Raw genomic sequence first — 22,463 nt, forward strand, 5'->3', positions numbered from 1 at the left:
CTGTTTTCGTAATGTTTCTGTTCCCCTCTGGTTTGCAGCCAGGTGAGGGGAAAGAAATGCTTATCTAGCCACTCTTGGCTTTGTGCAGTGTGGTCCGTGTCTTAGTATATTAAAAAGCTACTTGCAAAAAAAATAACAGATTCATTGAACAGTCTTGTAAGCCCCATTAATAAATGCATTAACCTAATCAGCCCCAGTACCTCGTGGGCAGACGGCTGACAAACCGACCAGGAAACAGATGTGTGAGCCTTTCAACAACAATGGCCCTCTCCTGTTTGATTTTTCTTCATTTACGAAAGAAGAATAAAGGAAAAGGTGCTTTCCTTCCAATAAGCCTAATTGCCTTGAAGAAACTGGGGCTGTAAAATTAAACTATACCTTACTCCATCTGTCTCTCTCTTAATTAGCAGCAGACACTTGTACAGGTGTGGGGCGGGATGGAGCCTGGCTTTTGTGGAAAGGGAGAACGTCAAGGTAATAACCAGTTTCCAAAACAAGCTGCACATCTGAGGGTCTCAGCAGGCAGCCTCCCACCTACCTCCTTTCCTTGAGGCAAAGATATCTTAGGGAGGGGTTCCTACCACTCATTCTTGCTTGGTAATATTCCTGGGTCAAAGGTGATGGATTTCACCTGGTAAGCAATGCCCCAACCAAAGCTTTCACATTTCCTCATCGGTTTCTGCCTTTGGCTCAAGGGTATGATAAAAGACAGCAATTAATCTTCTCATTACACTTAAGAACAAAATCCAAATTCTTTGCAGTGGTCCCTGAGTCTGTTTGACGTGGACTCTCGCTACTTATGCACCCTCCTCTGCTCCATACCTATTGTGAACACATCACAGTGTGTGTTCCTTTGTTAAAGCTGCCATCACAAAGTACCACAAAGTTGATGGCTTAAAACAACAGAAATACATTCTCTTGCAGTTCCAAAGGCCAGAAGTTGGCCGGGCCATGCTCCCTCTGAAGGTTCCGCTAGAGGACGCATCCTTGCCTCTTCAAATTTCTGGTGGTTGCTGGCAATCCTTGGCATCTCTTGCCTTGTGAGTTACATCATTCCAATCTCTGCCTTGGGCTTCACGTGGCCATTTTCCGTGTGTGCGTGTGTGTGTGTGTGTGTGTGTATGTGTCCAAATTTCTCCCTTCTTATAAGGATATTAGCCACTGGATTAGGGCCCACATTAATTCAATATATCCTCAACTCGATGACCTCCGCAAAGACTCTATTTCCATGTGCATTCCCAGCCTGAGGTTCCGAGTGCACATCGATTTAGGGGGGTACTATTCCACTATACATAAGATTCCTTTCTGTTCCTGAACACACCAAGCTTGTCACCATCTCAGGACCTTTGGACATCATCCCTGCTGTTTCCTCTGCCTAAATACTACTTCTTGTCATCTGGACCTGTGACCAAGGGCTACCTCCTGAAAAACCCTCCTAATACCCAAAGAAGACATCTCCACCAATGGCTCTGATGACCTCTCCCTATTTTAATATGTTCATAGCCCATATTATTATATAAAGTTATCTTTTTTGGTTACTTGTGTATGCTCTGTTTCCCTTAACCAGAATATAAAGCTCCACTTAGGGCAGAGGTTGTATCTGTTCTGCTCACTGCTGTATCCTCAACATCCAGCCCAATGCCTGGTACATAGCAGGGGTGCAATAATACGCATGTGATGAAAGAAGGAAAGCACTGATGATATTCCAATTTCAATGACAGTCCCTGAAATATGAGAAATGGGCAGGATGTTTCATCTCCTGGTCATTCAGTCTGTATCACCGAAGACTGAGTGATCTGTTCTTTACAGGGATTGAAGGGCTGGAGCTCGGGTTAAGTGCTTTTATTTCTCAGACAGGTGAACTAGGATCCATCTTCCTGTCTGAGAATTTGCAGAGACCTGGATACTCTTTAGCCAACCTAGCTCGGGGGAGGGAGGTAGAATAAAGTCAGGTGAAGACGGCAGGGATCGATTAAAGAGACTGTTTGGGTATATGAGAAGTCTGAGTAGAGACAGGGACTTCCTCTCTATTTCCCCACTCTTGTCAATGGCAAACTGAGTAATTGCTCACCTTTCTTAAGTGTGTGTTCTATGCTACTGCCTTCACTAGGAATTTACATTTGCTATCCCCTTCAGTACTCTCAACATCCTAATCAGCTAGGTGTTACCATTGGTCTTATTTTATAAGTGGGGAAACTGAGGCTCAGAGAGCTTTGGCAGTTCATCCAACAAATGGAGCTGAGACTTGAACCCAGGACACCTCGCTCCACTGCCTGAATTTATGGCCATCACACTCAATATTTATGGAACCTTTTGCCTGCAGTGTAGGATATTGCAATGTAGGCATTGTACATTGCCTGCAACGGACAATGAATATTGCTCCTTTGACAAGGGTCTATCTGCAGGAAAATATTCCCTCAAAACTAAAGAATATGGAGGGTGGGGTGAGAGTTATGCAGGGAAAACACTCTTCTTGATTCTTCCTCTCAAAATATCAGGGATTGGGGCAGATGTGTAAATATCATATTCTCAAGAGAAAACATCAAGATGTCACAGCCAAAAGTTTAATGAAGCCCAGAAATTTGCCGTCAAGGCAAAATATGTTATCTTTTTCTTCCTTAAGGTGGGGTAGGAGGAGAGAGCTGGGGGTGATGTGAGACTCCCTGCCAGGTTGGCTACTGCGTTACAAGAGGTATGGATCTAGCAACCTCTGAGTTATGTGGACATTGGCTGGAGTACTGGCTAGTCACAGACAGGAAGTTGGTTTCTTATAACAGGGCTGGGTTAGATAGAGCTGCAGACTAATGATAGAAGTGAGAACTGAGACTGAGATTTCTTCACCATCATTCCAGTCCAGGCACTCACCGGGAGCTTTCCATGTGTTTTCTCATTTAGTCTGAGCCATTGAGGTCGATGTGGTTTCCTGGGCTTTTCATGCCATATCCCACTGATTCCCTCCATGACAATGTAGTGAGACTATATTTTGAGATTTTATCCAATTTTCTTGTCCTTGTGCTTCCACTATCCCTTCACTTTTTGTTTTGTTTTGTTTTGGTTTTGGTTTTGGTTTTTTTGAAACTGAGTCTAGCTCTATTGCCCAGGCTGTAGTGCAGTGATGCAATCTCAGCTCACTACAATGTCCACCTCCTGGATTCAAGCAATTCTCCTACCTCAGCCTCCCAAGTAGCTGGGATTACAGGTGCCCACCACAACACCCAGCTAATTTTTAGTAGAGAGGGGGTTTCACCAGGTTGGCTAGGCTGGTCTCAAACTCCTGACCTCGTAATCCAACCGCCTTAGCCTCCCAAAGTGCTGGGATTACAGTCATGAACCACCGCACCCAGTCTATCCCTTCACTTTCAATGACAATATGGTTTGGCTCTGTGTCCCCACCGAAATCTCACCTTGAATTGTAATAATCCCCATACATTGTGGGAGGGACCCAGTGGAAGGTCACTGAATCATGGAGGTGGGCTTTTCCCATGCTGTTCTCATGACAGTGAATAAGTCTCATGAGATCTAATGGTTTTATAAAGGGGAGTTCCTCTGCACATGCCCTCTCTTGCCTGCTGCCATGTAAGGTGTGCTTTTGCTCTTCCTTGGCCTTCCACCATGATTTTGAGGCCTCCCCTGCCATGTGGAACTGTGAGTCCATCAAACCTCTTTCCTTTATAAATTACCCAGTCTCAGGTACATCTTTATTTGCAGCATGAGAACAGACTGATACAAATGATGACAAAGAACCAACGTGTTGGTTTTGAATCCTACACTAGGCTCTTGAAAGCTATGGTAGAGCCCCTAGTCTTGAAAGACAAGACAATGAGATCTGGGAATGCTGAGAAGGAAAGAGGAGTTAATATGGCTGGGAGTTTGAAGGATTCAATGCACCAGTTTTATATGACAAATAACAAAGTTTGGAAGCATGCACATCTCACTCTGTCACCCAGGCTGGAGTGCAGTGGCATGATCAGAGCTCACTACAGACTTGACCCTCCTGGGCTCAAGTGATTCTCTCACCTCAGCCTCCTGAGAATCTAGGACTATAGCCATGCACCACTATGCCTGGCTATTTTTGTTTTTATTTTTGTAGAGAAGGGGGTCTCACTGTGTTTTCCAGGCTTGTCTCAAACTCCTGAGCTCAAGCAATCCTCCTGCCTCAGCCTCCCGAAGTACTGGGATTACAGGCATAAGCCACTGCACCCAGCCATGCCTGACTTTTGTGACTACAAAATCTTCTTTACCATATGGAGGAAAGAGTATAAATTTTGACAGCAGATGGATCTGGGTTCAAATCTCTAAGCTTCACCTATAAAATTGAAATGAAAATAACCAGGCCCATGTGGCCTGGGGATGGAGAGTATTGAAGAGAATCGTGTAGAGTACCTTCCCTCCTGAAAAAAGGCCAATGTCATTGCCTCACAGCAGGTATTCAAAGGGTAGTAGCTGCTATTTCTGTCATCATCACAAAAGATAAAGATTATAAAATTAGGATAATAAAATATACCTTGTGGAGTGCAGTATAGAAGTAAACGAGATAAGGCTTGTAAAAACTCAGCACATTATACACAGTGCATGGTACATCTCCTGAAATGTACATCAGAGAAGATGTACATCAGAGAAGATGTACATCAGAGAAGATGCTGTAGCTGATTGCTACTTATCTCCCAGATCAGATTTATTCTACCTTTTTTTTTCTTGGACACATGGTCACTCAGCTCAGAACTAGATTTACCAGACTTCTTGGAAGCTACATTTGGCCATGAGACTGATCTCGCACCAATGAAATAATAGCAAATGCGATGTGTCCTATTTCTGCTTTACCTGACTTGCTTTAAAAAAAGAAATCCTTGTTCTGGGTCTCCTCTCTTTATCCTCTTCGCCAAGGCCAGAATTACACAGTGACAGCAACCAACTATAACAATGCAGATGAGGAAAAGATGGTAAGAGTTGTAGTGCAACAAGGCTGGAGGAACCTGGGTCCCAGAGTGACCACTCGGAGTAGAGCTGCCCACCAACCTGGACTACTCTCCTTGGGTCATGATATGGTTTGGCTGTATCCCCACCCAAATCTCACCTTGAATTGTAATGATCCCCACGTGTCATGGGAGGGACCTAGTGGAAGGTAACTGAATCATGGGGGTGGGTTTTTCCTGTGCTTTTCTCGTGGTAGTGAATAAGTCTCATGAGATCTGATGGTTTTATAATGGGGAGTTCCCCTGCACACGCTCTCTTGCCTGCTGCCATGTAAGACGTGTTTTGCTTCCCCTTGGCCTTCTAGCATGATTGTGAGGCCTCCCCAGCCATGTGGAATTGTGAGTCCATTAAACCTCTTTCCTTTATAAATTACCCAGTCTTGGGTATGTCTTTATTAGCAGCATGGAAACAAACTAATACAGGTCTATTACATGAGACAGCTATATCCAAAATAGGCAAATATATAAAGACACAAAATAGACAAGTCATTGCTTGAACCAGGGTTTAGCGGAGAGAGGACTGCTAAGACAGTGAGAGATGGAAAATGTCTACTAATGGTTATAGAGTTTCTTTCTGGGGTGAGGAAAATGTTCTAATATTGACTGTAATGATGGTTGCACAATTCTGTGAACATTCTGAAAACCATTGGATTTTACACTTTAAATGGGTGAACTGTATGACAGGTGAATCATATCTCAATAAAGCTGTTAAAAAAAGAAATACTTCTTTCACTTAAGCACTGTATTTGTGGGACCTTTTGGTACTGTAAAACAGTATTTAACTTATATAGGACCGTTTTCTGGGTCTCTGCTTTCTTCTTCTTCACAAGCTGAATTAAAAAGTAAAAGGGAAAGAGTTCACGTTGTTAAAAAAAAATAAAATCCAGGTATTTCTCTCTTCTTTTGAACTACATGGTATAAAGTTGTGCAGATCCCAGAAGCTGTCTCAGCAGACAGAAACAAGAAAGGTAGGAAAAAAAGCCTGAGTTTCCTAAGCAGGAGAGGACCAGGGAGGAGATGGAAGATTTGTCTTTATGGCGAATTAGCTGCACTTCACCTGCCTCCGGGCCTTGCTGCAGAGACACAAGTAGGGGAGGCTGCCCATGAACCAGGTCCTAAAGAAGCACGGGGCATCTGGCCCTCCCCACAGGGCACCATATCTTTCCCAAAGCCATATCGTTCTAAGAGAGAAAACCAGAAAGGGCATCCAGGACCCTGGCCCTTTTTTAGTCTTAACCCTGAAGGCTCCCGACAGGTGGTGGTACTGTGTTTTTTTTTTTTTTCTAAAATCCCATATATAGGCAAACTGTCAATCCAGAGTGAGGAGGGAGCCTTTGCTAGGGAGAATTCTAAATGGCCCCTGGCTTGGGCTTTGCAACAAAGCTGTCCAGCCTGTACCATGGGCCCCCTTTGTTGTGGCTGCCAGGAGCCCTTTGAAACCTCAGGCCCTTTCTCTCTTCACTTAGGCAGTCCTGCTATGCAGTCAACATCTTCTGAAAGGCTACTGGACAACGGTGGACAGGCTCATGCTCCAGCCATGGCTGAGCACAGATCCCCTCCCCCCGATTCCCACACAGGGTCCTGGATAGACCTTTGTCCACTCACTGCCTTCCTGTGCATTGCTGCTCTATAGATAGAGATTTATTTTTTCAGAAATTCATTACATGGTCTGTCTTCCAATCATCCTCCCAGCTGGTGAAATTTCATACAACTGGTGGTTTTCTAAATGAAGCAAATTAAGGGAAAGAATTCTAAGCCCTACGTGTCACCTTCCTCTTGGCTGTAGTTTCCTGAGACCATGTCAGTGTAGATAATTATGAGATTTGGGATCCTATGTTAGATTAATGCATGAATCAATTCTTTGACCTTCTCCATCTCTACACTCTGTTCCGTGTGACTAAGATGTTAGCAGACATGAGACATACAGGCATTTGGAGAAGTGCTTGCTGGTTTGAATTTCTCTCTTGCACCTCTCCCACACTCATGAGACCATGTCTGGGCTGCCTTGTTTGAGGATGAGGCACATGGAGCAGAGTCAAGTCACCCAAGTCATTCCAGTTAAAACCAACCTAGATCAGCCAACATCCAGCCAACTCCCAGAGAGATGGGTGAAATCACCTGAGATAAGAAGAACCTCCCACATCAGCTGAAATCACTGGTATATAGACTCCTGATCTAAATAAACGCTGGTCTAAATACATTTTAAGAATGAGATTTGAGGTTATTTGTTATGCAGTGTTATTGTGGCAGTAGCTGACTGATACAAATGCCAATCATTCACTCACCATACTTCCAAGAAGAGCCCCCAATTTTCAGGGGAGATGCATCTCTTTCCTATTCTTTTTTTCTTTTTTCTTTCTTTCTTTTTTTTTTTTTTTTTGAGATGGAGTCTCGCTCTGTCACCCAGGCTGGAGTGCAGTGGCATGATCTTGCCTCACTGCAACCTCCGCCTCCTGGGTTCAAGTGATTCTTCTGCCTCAGCCTCCTGAGTAGCTAAGATTACAGGCACCCACTATCATGCCCAGCTAATTTTGGTATTTTTGTAGAGACGGAGTTTCACCATCTCTGTTGGCCAGGCTGGTCTTGAACCCCTGACCTCAGGTGATCTGCCCACCTCAGCCTCCCAAAGCCTCTCTCCTATTCTTAATCCGTGTGGTTTGGATGTCATATCCCTCCACTTCCCCATGCCCCAGTCATTCTCCATTTCTTTGTCCTCCTCCTACAGATTTGTTCACAGGTGGGCACATGACAAGGTAAGCTAATCAGAGCAAAGCCTGGGATATTTACTTATAGAGGCTCGGGGGAAAAAAAATTAATAGTCTCAAGCTTTCCATTTTTCAGGAGAGGAAACTTTAGCACCTGTTATATACCAAGCTCAAAGACTGTCACATGGATAAACCAGTATTGGGTCTAGAATACAGGTTTCCAGATTTTCCTCTGGTTGATTCTCATTTCCCAGTGCCTTTCCAGAAAAGACAAAATTTCCTTTGAACATTATGCCCAGTTTCATTTAATAATTTATTAACAAAACGTATGTTGAGTGCCTACTGTGTGTGCTGTGGGTGTCATGCAAGATGGCTTTGGAATGAACAGGATCTGGCTGGATTAGCCTCGGAAGGACACACAGCCAAACTAGTCAAATGTTTATTGCAATCTTGATGCAAGAGCATTTTCTGCAAACCAGAGAACCCTCTCTGCGCATTCATTTCATGCCCTATGGGTTCCCAAGGAAGCTCATCAAAACCCCAGGACTTGCTGTGTGCTTTTCAAAGGGGACTGAACTCAGGAGCAAGTGGGATTTGATTTTTATTTAAAAACTTCACCTCACATCACCCTCCTGTCTTCCACCTGCTTTGCACCAGCGGCTCATGACCAAACCCATAACCAAAATCAGGAAATTGCAAAAGCCTGAATTTCATGAAGTAATGTTTTAAAGCCACCTTTAGGTAGGTGTTCCCTCCCCTGGGATGGTCTATAGGATGCATGCACTCCAATGGAACTGTAACCCTATTGCACATTGTCTATTGTCTTGTGCCTCCTACATGAGCATTTCTCATTGGGCTAAGTCAATTTTCTTAGAAGAAGGAAAGAACTAGCATGTACTGAGTACTTACTATGGGCTAGACACTGGTTTAGCCATTTTACCTACATTGTCTCATTTAAACCCTCTTAAAGAGACATGGCAGGCAATATCATTCTTTCCACGTGACAGATGAAGGAAGTAAGGTCCAGGGATGTTAAATAATTTGGTTGACAAATTACTCTGTCACTGCCAATAAGTGGCAGAGCAAGAAACCAAACCCAAGACTATCCACTTCCAATGCTGTTACCGTCCAGCTGTGGCCCCAGCTCAAATCACCATTAAGAAAACAGTTTTATTTCAGCAAACAGCAAAAATACATTGGGAAGAACGCCAGTATGTAAATTGATGCTGTGTTGCAAACTGCGATTGCATCTAGGGTGGGGGATTAGGAAAAGCTAGGTCTAAACTCTAATGTACATAAGAATCACCCAGAAGGGCATTTTAAAAATGAATACACTGGGACATGACACTCAGATGTTCTAATTCCTTAGGAGTGAGTGGGCCCAGGATCTACATTTGTAACAAGCATCTCCAGTGATTCTGGGTCAAGTCCTCAAGCCCCTCTTTGAGGTCTGGACCCTGGCCCTGTTGTGATGTAGTTTTCTTTTGTGGTTTTAGGAAACCCCAGTTTCCTCATATCTAAAAGCAGAAAAGCTAGGTGAAGTGTCTTTCCTTCCTTCTTTCCTTCCTTCCTTCCCTCCCTCCCTCCCTTCCTTCCTTCCTTCCTTCTCTCTCAGGTTGGAGTGCAGTGGCATGTTCTTGGCTCACTGCAGCCTCTGCCTCCATGGTTCAAGCCATTCTCTTGCCTCAGCCTCCCAGGTAGCTGGGACTACAGGCACATGCCACTGTACCCGGCTAAATTTTGTATTTTTAGTAGAGATGAGGTTTCTCCATGTTAGCCAGGATGGTCTCAAACTCCTTACCTCAAGTGATCTGCTCACCTCGGCCTCCCAAAGTGCTGGGATTATAGGCATGAGCCACCACGCCCAGCCTAGTGAAGTGTATTTCTTTCTGAAAGAGAGATGGCTAAGAGCTATCTCCAAAGCAGAGATAAATGGAGACTTTGTGAGTACTGGCCTCTTTTACTCTTATTTAGCAACTATTATATACCAAGCCAAGCCCTGTGCAAAACCTACAGAGAGTACATTCTCTGATTTCCTCTACTGGAGCAATGGTAGAAATGGGAGTGTGGAGCATGTATGTAGCTTGGAAAGGGGGACCCAGGCTGATTCTAGTCAGAAGCAGAGAGATTACACTGCAGTCTATGCTGGCAGTTTCTCCTAATTTGTTTGCCTTGCTGTGGCACTGGGCTTAAGTTTAAAGATTCTGTTTGCAAAATAAACAGATTTCCAAAGACACAGCTTCATCTTGGTGAAGACAGTCTGCTGGGCTTGAGGTGGTGTCTTCCAGGGTGGATTTTATTTTACTTTATTTATTTATTTATTTATTTATTTATTTATTTTGAGATGGAGTCTCGCTCTGTCGCCCAGGCTGGGGTGCAGTGGTGAGATCTCTGCTCACTGCAAGCTCCGCCTCCCGGGTTCGTGCCATTCTCCTGCCTCAGCCTCCCAAGTAGCTGGGACTACAGGTGCCTGCTGCCACTCCCTGCTAATTTTCTTTTTGTATTTTTAGTAGAGATGGGGTTTCACCGTGTCAGCCAGGATGGTCTCGATCTCCTGACCTCGTGATCTGCCCGCCTCGGCCTCCCAAAGTGCTGGGATTACAGGCGTGAGCCACCGCGCCCAGCTCAGGGTGGATTTTAAACAGGTGTGACAGTTGTTTCCAAGGCTGGGCGTGGGTGGATCAATAGCAGTGACCACTAGGGGGCAACTTGCATGGGAAGCCCTAGGTGGTGAAAAATAAATCGTACCAACTAGCATGATGTTTATCATTTCCTGTCCTGGCAGACACACTCCAAAGGGAGTCATTATCAATGCAGGTGGCAGTAATAAACTTGTATCTTCAAGGACCTTGTCCTTTCTCCTTGACAGCTACCTCTTCCTTTTTCCATCTCCCCCACTGCTCCCCAGTGACATCTGCACCTCTACCTACTTCTCTGCCCATGCCCTATGTTCCCAAAGAAGGTTCCCAGCAACATTCATGCCACTGAATGTTAAGATATTCATTGGTCTTCCTTAAGAGCAAAGAGATCAGATGTCAAGTGTTTGGGAAATGGTGGGTTAAAAAGAGTTCACCAGTTTTTATTACCACAAGGCTTTTCAGAGCCTTTAATTTGCTCACCTGATAATAACAGTACTACTAATACCAGTAATAATGTGGATGCATTTATTACTTTCCATAAGCCAGGTACTATGACACGTGTTTTAAACATCTTATCTCACAACGACCTAGGAGGTAGGTGATACGATGGTCTCCATTTTGCAGATCAGAAAATAGGGGATCAGAGAGGTTGAAGATAACAAGACTAGCAAATGATGGTGCCTGTATTGGAACCCATATATGTCTGAGTCTAAGTCCATCATATCCAACGTGTCTCTTCTTTTTTTTTTTTTTTTTTTTGACAGAGTCTCGCTCTGCCGCCCAGGCTGGAGTGCAGTGGCATGATCTCGGCTCACTGCAAACTCCATCTCCCGGATTCAAGCGATTCTCTTGCCTCAGCCTCCCGAGTAGCTGGGACTACAGGCACGTGCCACCACGCCTGGCTAATTTTGGTATTTTTAGTAGAGACAGGGTTTCACCATGTTGGCCAGGCTGGTCTCAAACTCCTGACCTCAGGTGATCTGGCCGCCTCAGCCTCCCAAAGTGCTGGGATTACAGGCGTGAGACATCGCACCCAGCCTGTCTGTCCCTTTTAAGAAAGTGGCAGGATGTGGAAGCTGGGGGCATACAAACTCCCCAACCTTGCTACCATACCTCATCTAGAGTCTGGGTCTAGAGGTTGAGTAGAGAACACTAGAGGCAGACCAATGACCCCAGAGGAACTTGGTTCTCACTGGGACCACTTTTCCTCTCCCCCGACAAGGCAGGATAAAGGTGCCTTTAGCAGGACAGGCGAAGTTAGCTTGGTTTGGGTAGAAAACAGCTCCTTGCTTTTAACCTAAACTGAAGTATGTTCTAAATGCATCCAACAACAAAAGGATGATATAAGGACAGAAATGCAGACTGCCTTCAAATGCCGTCACAGAGATCATAACAGCTTTGTTTTTCACAGGGAGGGAAAAAAAAGTTAATGCCTCAAATTAGGAGGTCTGTCATATTCCAAATTGTTTGCATTTCTAAAAATGGACTTTGACATGTGAATACTTGTTATCTAATGCAAAACCCAAAAATCTGTCTCTCTGAAGGCAACAGCCAGGTAGTCAGGGGATTCCCATTAAACACACTGATGTAAAGCTCTCTTTCCCAATCAGGGAATAGAATGCACTCTCCTCCCTGCAACAACTCAGGATGTTTCTGAGCCAAGGCTTAGTGAATCAGGTGCTCCTGGGTAAGGCCCAGGAATCTGAGTTTGTAACAACCTTCTAAGTGATGCTGCTGTGTGCTCAAGCTGGTTACAACGTGAGAACCATTGTTCTCATGGTCCCTCCCCCTCCTCACTCAGTGCTTTTTGCAGTGTCTCAATGATCCTTCCACTCCATTTTCTTCTCTCCATCCTCTACCCACCCCAGTACAGGTCACCACCAACCTGTAAGAGCCTTCCAGTGGGTGTCTGCAACTCTAGTCCACAGTCCCCTAATCCAGTCTCCACTTAGAAGCCAGAATAATCTTTTGAGAGGGCAAAAAAAAATGGCCACGACTGTTGATATGGTTTGGCTGTGCCCCACCCAAATCTCATCTTGAATTGTAACTTCCACAATTCCCAGGTGTTGTGGGAAGAACCAGGTGGGAGATGATTGAATTATAGAGGTGTGTCTTTCCTGTGCTGTTCTTGTGAGAGTGAATGAGTCTCACAAGATTGGATGGTTTTAAAAATGGGAGTTTCCCTGCACAAGCTCTCTCTTTGCTATCCACATAAGATGTGGCTTGCTCCTCCTTGCCTTCTGCCTTGATTGTGAGACCTCCCCAGCCACGTGGAACTGTGAGTCCAATAAACCTTGTTCTTTTGTAAATTGCCCAGTCTTGGGTATGTCTTTATCAGCAGCATTGAAACAGACTAATACACCAGTTTCTTGCTTATATCCTTGCAGTGTCCCCTAATTTTCCCCAGTTCGAGCTCATTAAAGAGTTCTACCAGCTGGGCATGGTGGCTCATGCCTGTAATCCCAGCACTTTGGGAGGCCAAGGCAGGTGGGTCATCTGAGGTCAGGATTTTGACCAGCCTGGCTAACATGGTGAAACCCCGTTTCTACTAAAAAAAAAATTCAAAAATTAGCTGGGCATGGTGGCATGTGCCTGTAATCCCAGCTACTCAGAAGGCTGAAACAGGAGAATCCCTTGAACCTGGGAGGCGGAGGAGGTGGCAGTGAGCCAAGATCGCACCACTGTACTTCAGCCTGGGCGACAGAGTGAGACTCTGTCTCATAAATAAATAAATAGATAAATAGTTCCACCTCCACCTCCTTAGGTCAGCTACTTCTCCACAAAGTCCAACAAAGCATATGGAGAAGGGTGTTTCTGGTCTGTTCTAAAAAGAGCTGCTTCCATTACACCCCAGTGAAAAATAGCTTAGAATAAGGGTCAGACTGATAGAGGTTCAAACTGCAGATCTACCACTGAATAGTCATATGACTCTAGACCAGCAAGACTTATCCATACTTAGACATTATGTCCTCATTTCTAAATGCAGGTGACAACGCCTACACAGGCTGATCATCATAGAATTAAATGATAAAATGATGTAAAGGGCCAGTCCTCTGGCACATAGTAGGGAGCTAATTAATTAATGATAGCTGCCACCTGGTCTGGTCACCCAGCTGGGTTAACTCACAGACTTAAGTCGACCAACTTCTTAACCCTCTCTGCTCACCACGCTGTCCCAGGAAAGTTGAAAATAGCATTCTGTTCTCTAAAAGGCTAATCATTCCCAAGACCCTTGGCCAATAACTTGATTATGTTTGTCTCTCCCTCAGAAGCTGTATTCTTCCCCCACCCCGCCCCCATTAATTTACCTTGTGTTTTGCCATTTGCCATTGCAGCTTTCTGAGAAAAATAAACATATTTCACCTTACCTGGCATGATTTCTCATAGTGATATTTTCTATCAGGCAACAAATATTGGGAAGTGAGGGGTAGCACGTTGTCCAACAATTGCTAGATGCACACACACACACACACACACAAACATCTACACACTGGAACTTAGACGGACTTGTAGATGCCACCCTATGCAGACACACATGTGCACAGGTCACACAGACACCAGGACTCTCTATCCCTTCATTATTTAATGCTAAATTTGACAACACCTGGACAAAAGAGCTAGAAAAAGCCGTACAGTACCTTTTGGTGACTTAAGTGTCGATACTGCCCAGTCACCATCAGAACTTCCTAAAAAAATAACAATCAAGAGATGCTGATGATCTGTTTGCAGGGCACCCATGTTCACTATGCCCTCACACCCAGGTGCTGTTGGCTGCCCCTGCTGCAGCCACCAAGCAGGGGCAGGCCTCAGGGGACCCAGGGAACAGGGAAGGGAGCCACATGTGAAAATGCAGCTATGTGTGTACCTCTTTCTGCAAGGCCTTGAAGCAGCCTCACATTAACACCCAACAGAAGATCAAAAGAAGCCTCCTGAAAAAGGCCTAGATATTTTCAGTTATGTAAGGCAGAAAGATAATTCTTAGGTAGAAAATCTGGCTATAAATTTCAACCTGCTTAGAAAGAAAGGAAATTTTGAGTTATATGAGCTCACCTTGGCTCAAGACTACACTCTGATGACAAGAGATAGACTTTGATCGTGTTCCACTGCAATCCCCCTCCTGAAAAGGGGCACATTATTAGCCCCAGATTCAAGGTTGGGACAGGCTGTACTGACTGCTACTTTAAATGCTGGGTGACAGGCCCCTTGGGGTGGGGGCTACCTTACCACAGTACCTAACACACATTCTGTGTTTGGAAAATATGACTGAATGAAGGAATGCATTCAATGTTATCCACAGTCACCCTTTCTAAGGTAGGGAAATTCTAAACAGTAACGAGATCAAGCTTGTTATCTGAGAATCCCATAATGAGTAATACATTGCTTTACAGAACAGGTGTGTGCCTGGAGTTTTCATTATAAATCAGTTTATACGAATTGAATTCCCTTTCAGATGTCCCGAATGAGTCCTGGGAGATCTAACATTATTAACAGAATTCCATAATGACTCCTTTCATAAAATGAAGGATACTGAGAATTGGCCAAGGCTATACCCAACCCAAACCCCCCAACCCTCGCATCTTCTTTGATAGTTCTTCTCTGTAAGATTGGGTTTTGCTTAAAGTAGGGCAAACCTACCCAAGAGACCTCTCCTCATTGGCTGGAGACCTGGCCAATCAGCGTGTGGTCCTAGCTCTTTCCTTTCTTAGGCATCTACCTGGAAAGACCAAGTCCTCAACAGTTTGGCACCATTTCCAGAGATATATCAGGCTGAGTGAAGGCGCAGGGAACAGTCTGTCATCTGAATGATTACAGAGCACAGATCCGGCCCCATTTAAACATTTCTGGCTGGCCTCCCCAGGCTTGCCAAAGGATGCTCAAATTGCCACATCCCCCCCCCCCGTGGATCTGAACTGTACACCCCTCATCACTCACAAGAGGGACAATTGGAGCAACAGAAGAGAGAAGAGTGAGGAAGTTAAAACTGAGTCGGGCCCACCCAGGATGACTCGGTTCTCTTCTCTCCCATGGCCAGGGTCATCTGGAAATAGTGGTGCAACCCCCGTTCTTCCTGTGTGGGTGGCCACACGCTGACCGAGCCACTAAGTCGCTGACTCCAGGAAAGCCATCTCAACCCCAAATCAAATCCATTGCTGTTTGCCTTGAAGGCAGGAACCATTCTTTTGTCACCTCTGTCCCCATTACCTCAGATAGGGCTTAGCTCTTACAATAATGAATTTTCATTTATAAGTTCATTGACAATAGGGCATTTAATAAGATGATGTATAGGCTACGGAACATGTAGTTAAGGCTCCACTGTGCACTTGGTTGCACTCATGGACATTAGAAAAATACTTTGAGGGTGAAAAATGCTCACGAAGAGGAAGTGGACCTAAGGTATTAAAAGGAAGGAGATGTGAGGGAACTTTCAGTGTGACAAAAATATTTCTCATTTTTATTGGGATGTGGATACCCAAGTGTATGCTTTTTTTTAAACAATCACACTATTGTAAAATTATGAACTGTGTATGTCACTGTATGTAAAATATACCTCCAGTATAGCATACCTCAAATACACTAAACTTCAATTATACTCAACATCATAGGCAAATTTTTACTTTTTTTTTTTTTTTTTTTCCTTGAGACAGAGTCTTGCTCTGTTGTCCAGGCTGGAGTGCAGTGGTGTAATCTCGACTCACTGGAACCTCCACCCCCACTGCCCCCCGGGTTCAAGTGATTCTCCTGCCTCAGCCTCCCGAGTAGGTGAGTTTACAGGCAAGCAGCACCACACCTGGCTAATTTTCGTATTTTTAGTAGAGATGGAGTTTCACCATGTTGGCCAGGCTGGTCTCGAACTCCTGATCTCAAGTGATCTGCCCGCTTCGGCCTCCCAAAGTGCTGGGATTATAGGCATGAGCCACTGTGCCCAGCCAAACTTTTACTTTGAAACAAAGAAAAATGATGAGTAACTTGGTAAGCTCTCCTTCCCCCAGAAGAGCAGGGGATAGGCTTCCCCAGCTTTTCTTTTGCCTGGTTACATACTTTAGATGCTAGAAATTTCTCTGCAGAAGACAGCATAGTTTCATGGAAAGAACATAGGATTCCAAGTCAAGCACTCTTGAATATGAGTCTTGGCTCTGCCATTTACTAAAAGTATGGATTATAGGGAAATAACTCTGCTAAGCTTGTTTTCCCATCTGCAAAATGGGGGGGGACTCATGCCTTCCTCAGAGGTGTGCTGTTTATGAGTTCAGTGATGTTAGCCCCCTTTCTGCCCTAACCTGAAAAGAAATTAAACTAGTAGAGGCCAATCCATGGCCAAGTGCCTTATGTATGGCTTTTAGGGTTTTCACTCATGATTCCAAGAGTAAAGAGGGAATTCCTGCCATATTGAAGTGTATTATTGCTGTTGTTTGAAAAAGTGCTATTGGAAAATGCATTGTGATTATGGCAAAATAGTCAATCATCTGTCAAATAGCAACACAGACCATTTTTTTAATAAAATTAAAATTTTGAATTAGAAATGAAGTCACACACACAGCATTTTATCAATGATGCTGGTACATCCTGTCTCTTTCTTATACTCAATGGCCAAGGTTGCATTGAGCCATTTTAAGGGAACATGATCAGGAATCTCTGGTTACTTAGGAGTTCAATAATCAGAAACCCAGAGGAAAAACTGGATAAGGGGCTAATGAAAGATAAATGTCAAAGTGCAGGCAACTTTCTGTTTGCAAAGCCCGTCAGGAATTACATAAAAGGGTGAAAGAGTGATCTTTTCCAGTTCTGCAAGTACCAATCATCCCTCTCTGAACCACCAAGTGAGCTTTAGGGATATTTTCTTTTTTTTCTTTTTTTTTTTTTTTTGAGACACAATCTCGCTCTGTTGCCCAGACTGGAGTGCAGTGGCATGATCACGGCTCACTGCAAGCTCCACCTCCTGGGTTCACGCCATTATCCTGCCTCAGCCTCCCAAGTAGCTGGGACTACAGGCATGTGCCACCACGCCCAGCTAATTTTTTTGTATTTTTAGTAGAGATGGGGTTTCACTGTGTTAGCCAGGATGGTCTCGATCTCCTGACCCCGTGATCCATCACCTTGGCTTCCCAAAGTGCTGGAATTACAGGCGTGAGCCACCGCGCCTGGCCTAGGGATATTTTCATAAACACATCTGTCTTGCAAACTTTGGCCTATGAAGAACCACAAGGTAGGCTCCCATATTGTAACCATATGGGCACCTCAGGCCAGGGAACTTGTATGCTTAACTGGATTTTCAGGTTACATTTTTGGGTCGGTTTATAACAAGACACACTTCTCAACCTCAACATTGGTGGGAAATGTTTGAATCCACATTACATTTTTGCTTTAGTAAGGAGAGTCAATTGAGTGAAACAATATTTCTCTGATGGATTGTATTGAAACAATATTTCTCTGATGGATAGCATTACAGTATCTATATGCCTGGGCATCAACTTTTATTGTCCAACCTGAAGATGGAGAACTTGAAGAGGTCTAGACTGATTCTTTGAGGGTCCTTAGGACAGCTTAGAAAAGCCATTTGTTTGCTTGCTTGCTTGCCTGCTTGTTTTATCAGATCCCTGACATGAGTTAACTTTCATGTATGTCTTTCCCATCAGACTGGAGTAAAGAATATGGAACCAACCGTTTCTCCCTCAAAATGAAATGTGGGCAATTGCATATGAATCCAGGTACCAGCGTATCTCAGAGATCAGGGGAAAATGATGACTGCAGATAACTCTGGTCTGGGTCTTTAATATGCTGCAGTATTTGCTGAGGACTGACATGTATCAGGCTAAGAACTTTACCTACACTATATCATCAAATTTTCTAAGCCATTATCTGTGTATTATCATTATTATCTCCATTTTACAGAAGGAGAAACTGAGACCTGAGGAAGTTAAATGATTTCTGCAATTACTTGATAAATGTCCAACGTGGGTCTTAAACTCAGCCCTGACCAATTCCAGAGGCCGTGCTATATTCTGCTATCCTGCTGATTCTCTAAGGCCCCTCTCAGGCTAGATAAGGTGCTTCTCATATGGTATTATTCACTAGTTTTACAAATAGGTGTTGGGAGTCCTTACTAAGCACCCCACATGACACTAGGTGCTGGGGATACATTGACAAATGGGACAGATTTGGTTCATGTCTCAGTGGGACCTGCAGTCAAGGGAAACCAGACTTAATGTTTGGAGAATGAATGAACAACTGAAGGAATAATTCAAAGTCATCATCCCTTCTGGTACAAAGTGCTATATGGTTTAGCCACTAACACTTCCCCAGTGTGTGCTAATATTTTACCAAGAGCTGGGCAGTGAACCCCTTGGGAACAGAAACCATTCTGCAGTTACATGCCATGTGTGACTAGGTGGTGCATGTCCAAATCTCTCAATAGGAGAATCGCTTGAACCCAGGAGGCGGAGGTTGCAGTGAGCCGAGATTGCGCCATGGCACCCCAGCCTGGGCGATGGGAGCGAAACTCTCTCAAAAAAACAAAACAAAAAAAGAAAAAGAAAAAGAAAAGAAAAGAGGTCTCTTTAAACATGAATGAGGGTGATCCCAACAAGCAAACAAAAATAAAATACAATAAAATAGAAAGGAAGGCAGGTTTAGGGAGAATTTGCCTCAGGAACAACCAACATTACCACCCTTTACTCAAACCTTTTTTTCCCTGACTTGGCAGGAAATGAATGGGACATGTTTAAGGCATTCTGATAACTAGAATGAGTAGAATTATTTAATTTTCTAATTTTAAAATTAAAATGGAGCTTAGACATCTTATAGTTCAGTTTTCTCATTTTTCATATGAAGAAGCTGAAGTCCAAGAGCTTCATTGACCTGCTCAAAGTCATCCAGCTAAGTAGAGTTAGAGTCTGAGTGAGACAGAGCCTCTGATCATCTTCCCAGCGCTCTGGATATTAAAGCTTCCCAGAGAAATTTATTTTCCAGAATTATTTTTGAGCTTACCAGTTAACCCTAAAGATTGTCTAACCTCTCCTTATTCTCTGGATTGAAATATTTAGAAAATGAATCTGGTTATTGGAGGTTGCAGAACTTTCAACGGCAAACCATTTTTTAAACAACTTCTCTCCCGGCTGGTAATGATTTCATTAATAAAATGCACTTCATCATTCACACCATGATCACATTATGCTTTAACAAAGAACCCTTGAAAGAACATTTATTATGGGATTTGCATTTTATTTGTGCAGGCAGATGCTGGATTCCTGGCTAACCCATTGAGTCAAGCAATCCCTCAGTCTGCTCCACATTGGCCCTCCAGATTCACAAGACCATCTGTGTCTCAGAGAAAGCCCTGAGAACTCTCACAATGGTCAGAAAAAAAGGATGAAGAACAGGAGGGGGTACATCAACCCCATCTAGGACTGGGGAAGGTGCCCCACGTGGGATGCTTCAGAGTTTTCTAGGAGGTATAAGGGTGCTTCCTTACAACCAAGCTATTCTTTTTTTTAATTCTTGTCAAAGACAAGCTCATTCATTCATTCAACAAACATTTCAGGAGTTCCTGATTTACGAACAGAGGGTTACTCAAAGAGTGTGAAATGATTTTCACACTGAAAATTTAATCCCAAATGCACTGCAGACATTGGCTATGTAGAGGAGCTCCACATAAATCTTGGATAAAATCAAGGAATTTCTGTTGGAATATCCCTCTGCTATTTTCCCAGGGAGCGACTGGGTGTCATACTGGAGTGCAGTGGCACCATCTCCGCTCGCTGCAACCTCCACCTCCCAGGTTCAAGCGATTCTCATGCCTCAGCCACCCAAGAAGCTGGGATTACAGGTGCCCACCACCACGCCTGGCTAATTTTTGTATTTTTAGTAGAGATAGCGTTTTGCCATATTGGCCAGGCTGGTCTTCAACTCCTGGCCTGGTTGATTTTTTAAATGCCTAAAGAAGAATAAAATAAAATGGCATATGTTATTTATCATCTAACTGCGAGGCTCAAAAACGAAAGTGGGCCACCAAATAGCATATGAAGGCTTCCACAGTTACATTGGCAAAGATGCCGTGACTCTTGCTCTCCTAGGTAACAGCCCTCATCCCTTCCTAGTAACACTGAGTATATTTGAATGCGGTTAGGAAGCATATGCTGTGCAAACAGGCATATGGAATAGAAGGAATCTGTGGTCATGGGACATAATGAGGGTTGAGCTATGCGTAGAAATTCAACGTGAAACATGGGTAACCAGTATGTAGGGTCTTACAGGGCTTCAGATTTAGAAAAGTCTGTGTCCGTTTGCACATCCTGTGTCCTTGCTATTATAAATTTGGCTCAGTCACTATTTGAATGATTCCATCTGGAAATCCTAAGAGATCAGGGAACATGAATTCCCAAAGATAGACTTCTGGTACAAGCACTGGCTAAGCACCTAGTAAGTGCCTGGCCCTATGCTAGGCACCAAAATGCTTGTTTTGTGAATCTGATGTGTGTTGATTATGGTTACCACAGGCATCTTAGACACATGGTTGTATCAGTGTTTTGGGTTCTGGTGTTAGTTTATAACAGGATTAGCATATTTCATACTGAAATCGATCAGCAACTATCTCTCATCCCATCTCCAATGAGGAACTTGGCAGTGGGGGGAGAAAATAGGATGAACAGTTGATAATAAAAGAAAGTATATGGTTTGTGGGGTTTTCTGCCTGCCCAGAGTTTTCCGGGAACCAAAACTATGTGGGAATACATAAATAAATAAATTTTATGAATAACTAAAGAGTAGAAGGACCTCTACCAATAAATGGGATTCCACTCAAAGTGAATTGTTCTAATGCTTTGGAGCTTCTGACAGTCAATTGTGCTGGGAAGGTGAGGACTCCGTGTTGGAAAAGGAGAATGTTTAAAGAAGTCCTTCCTGGCCAAGTGCAGTAGCTCACACCCTGTAATCTCAGCACTTTGGGAGGCCAAGCTGGGCAAATCATTTGAGGTCAGGAGTTCGAGACCAGCTGAGCAACATGGAGAAACCCATCTCTACTTAAAAAAAAAAAAAAAAAAAAATTACCCAGGCATGGTGGCGCATGCCTGTAATCTCAGCTACTCGGGAGGCTGAGGCAGGAGAATCGCTTGAACTCCGGAGGTGGAGGTTGCAGTGAACCGAGATCGCGCCGCTGCACTCCAGCCAGAGTAACAGAGTGAGACTCTGTCTCAAAAAAGAAAACAGAAGAAGATCTTCCTATGATATCTGAGCATGCTCTAAGATGGAAATCAGAAAAGGATTCATCCATGGGGCTACTAGAAACAAGACCAGGGAGCTCTGGAGAAGGGAGGTGACAAATATATGCTGAATGAATGTCCTTTACCAGTCTATAATATGAGTCATCACAGGCATCCTTAGGCCTATTTTACAGATTAGAAGACTGAGACCTTAAAAAGGGGCCAAATGTTACCCAAGGCTACACAGATGGTAAGCAGTAGAGCTAGGATTTGAACTCACATCTGTTTGGCTCTTTCTAGCTCCCCAAGGAATGGACTCAGAGAAGAAACAGGTTAAGTGGAAAACCTGGCTTTAAAATCTCTCCTCTGAGACAGGGAGAAAAACTTAGACCTCACAGGACACAGTGAGAAGGAAAGAAAAGGAATTTCCCACATGTATTCACGATGCACAAGAATGTAAAGAACAATTAAGGTCATTAGAAGAGGAAATTCAGAGCAAGCACTTGAAATAGGATTTGGTTTTCCTGGATGTGGGACTGATGAAGTAGTTTTCATGGATGGCTGTCACCCCTGGCTTCACACTAGAAGCAGCCACAGAGTGCTTTAAAAATGCCCATGTCTGAATCTTATCCTCAACCAGTTCAATTGAAATCTCCAGGGTGGACCTGGGGCATCCTTATATTTTACCTGCTCTCCAGGTGATTCTAGTAATTGGCATCCACATGTGAGAACCATTGATTTAGGGAACCCTGAGGTTGCCACAGCCAATCAGGAGTCAGGAATTGCTTTCTGTGGCTGTTGCTTCTATCCAATAAAACCCTTTTATGAGCAAACTGTTCAGGAGCCTCAGTCACTGTCAGGGTAAGTATCACACCCCCTCATGTTTAAATTGAAGAATGGACTGAAGGAACAAGGGCAGTGGTGGAAGCAGTGGCTCTGGAGTGATAAAAA

General features: G+C 44.0%; 1 protein-coding gene across 2 annotated transcripts in view; it reads right to left on the reverse strand.

Annotated features, from left to right (window-relative positions):
- Positions 1 to 22,463, reverse strand: part of SHISA9 (shisa family member 9) — a 338,038-nt gene that overhangs the window by 10,240 nt on the left and 305,335 nt on the right. The window contains exon 4 of one of the 2 annotated variants that reach the window (XM_054454379.2): positions 13,956 to 14,003. The exons of the other annotated variant lie outside the window; for it this stretch is intronic. Within the exon in view, the coding sequence (XP_054310354.1) occupies positions 13,956 to 14,003 (48 nt within the window). The remainder of the gene's footprint in view (positions 1 to 13,955; positions 14,004 to 22,463) is intronic. 2 annotated transcript variants of the gene reach the window in all.

This window comes from Pongo pygmaeus, chromosome 18, assembly GCF_028885625.2.
Source record: "Pongo pygmaeus isolate AG05252 chromosome 18, NHGRI_mPonPyg2-v2.0_pri, whole genome shotgun sequence".
In the NCBI taxonomy this organism is placed as follows: Eukaryota; Metazoa; Chordata; class Mammalia; order Primates; family Hominidae; genus Pongo; species Pongo pygmaeus.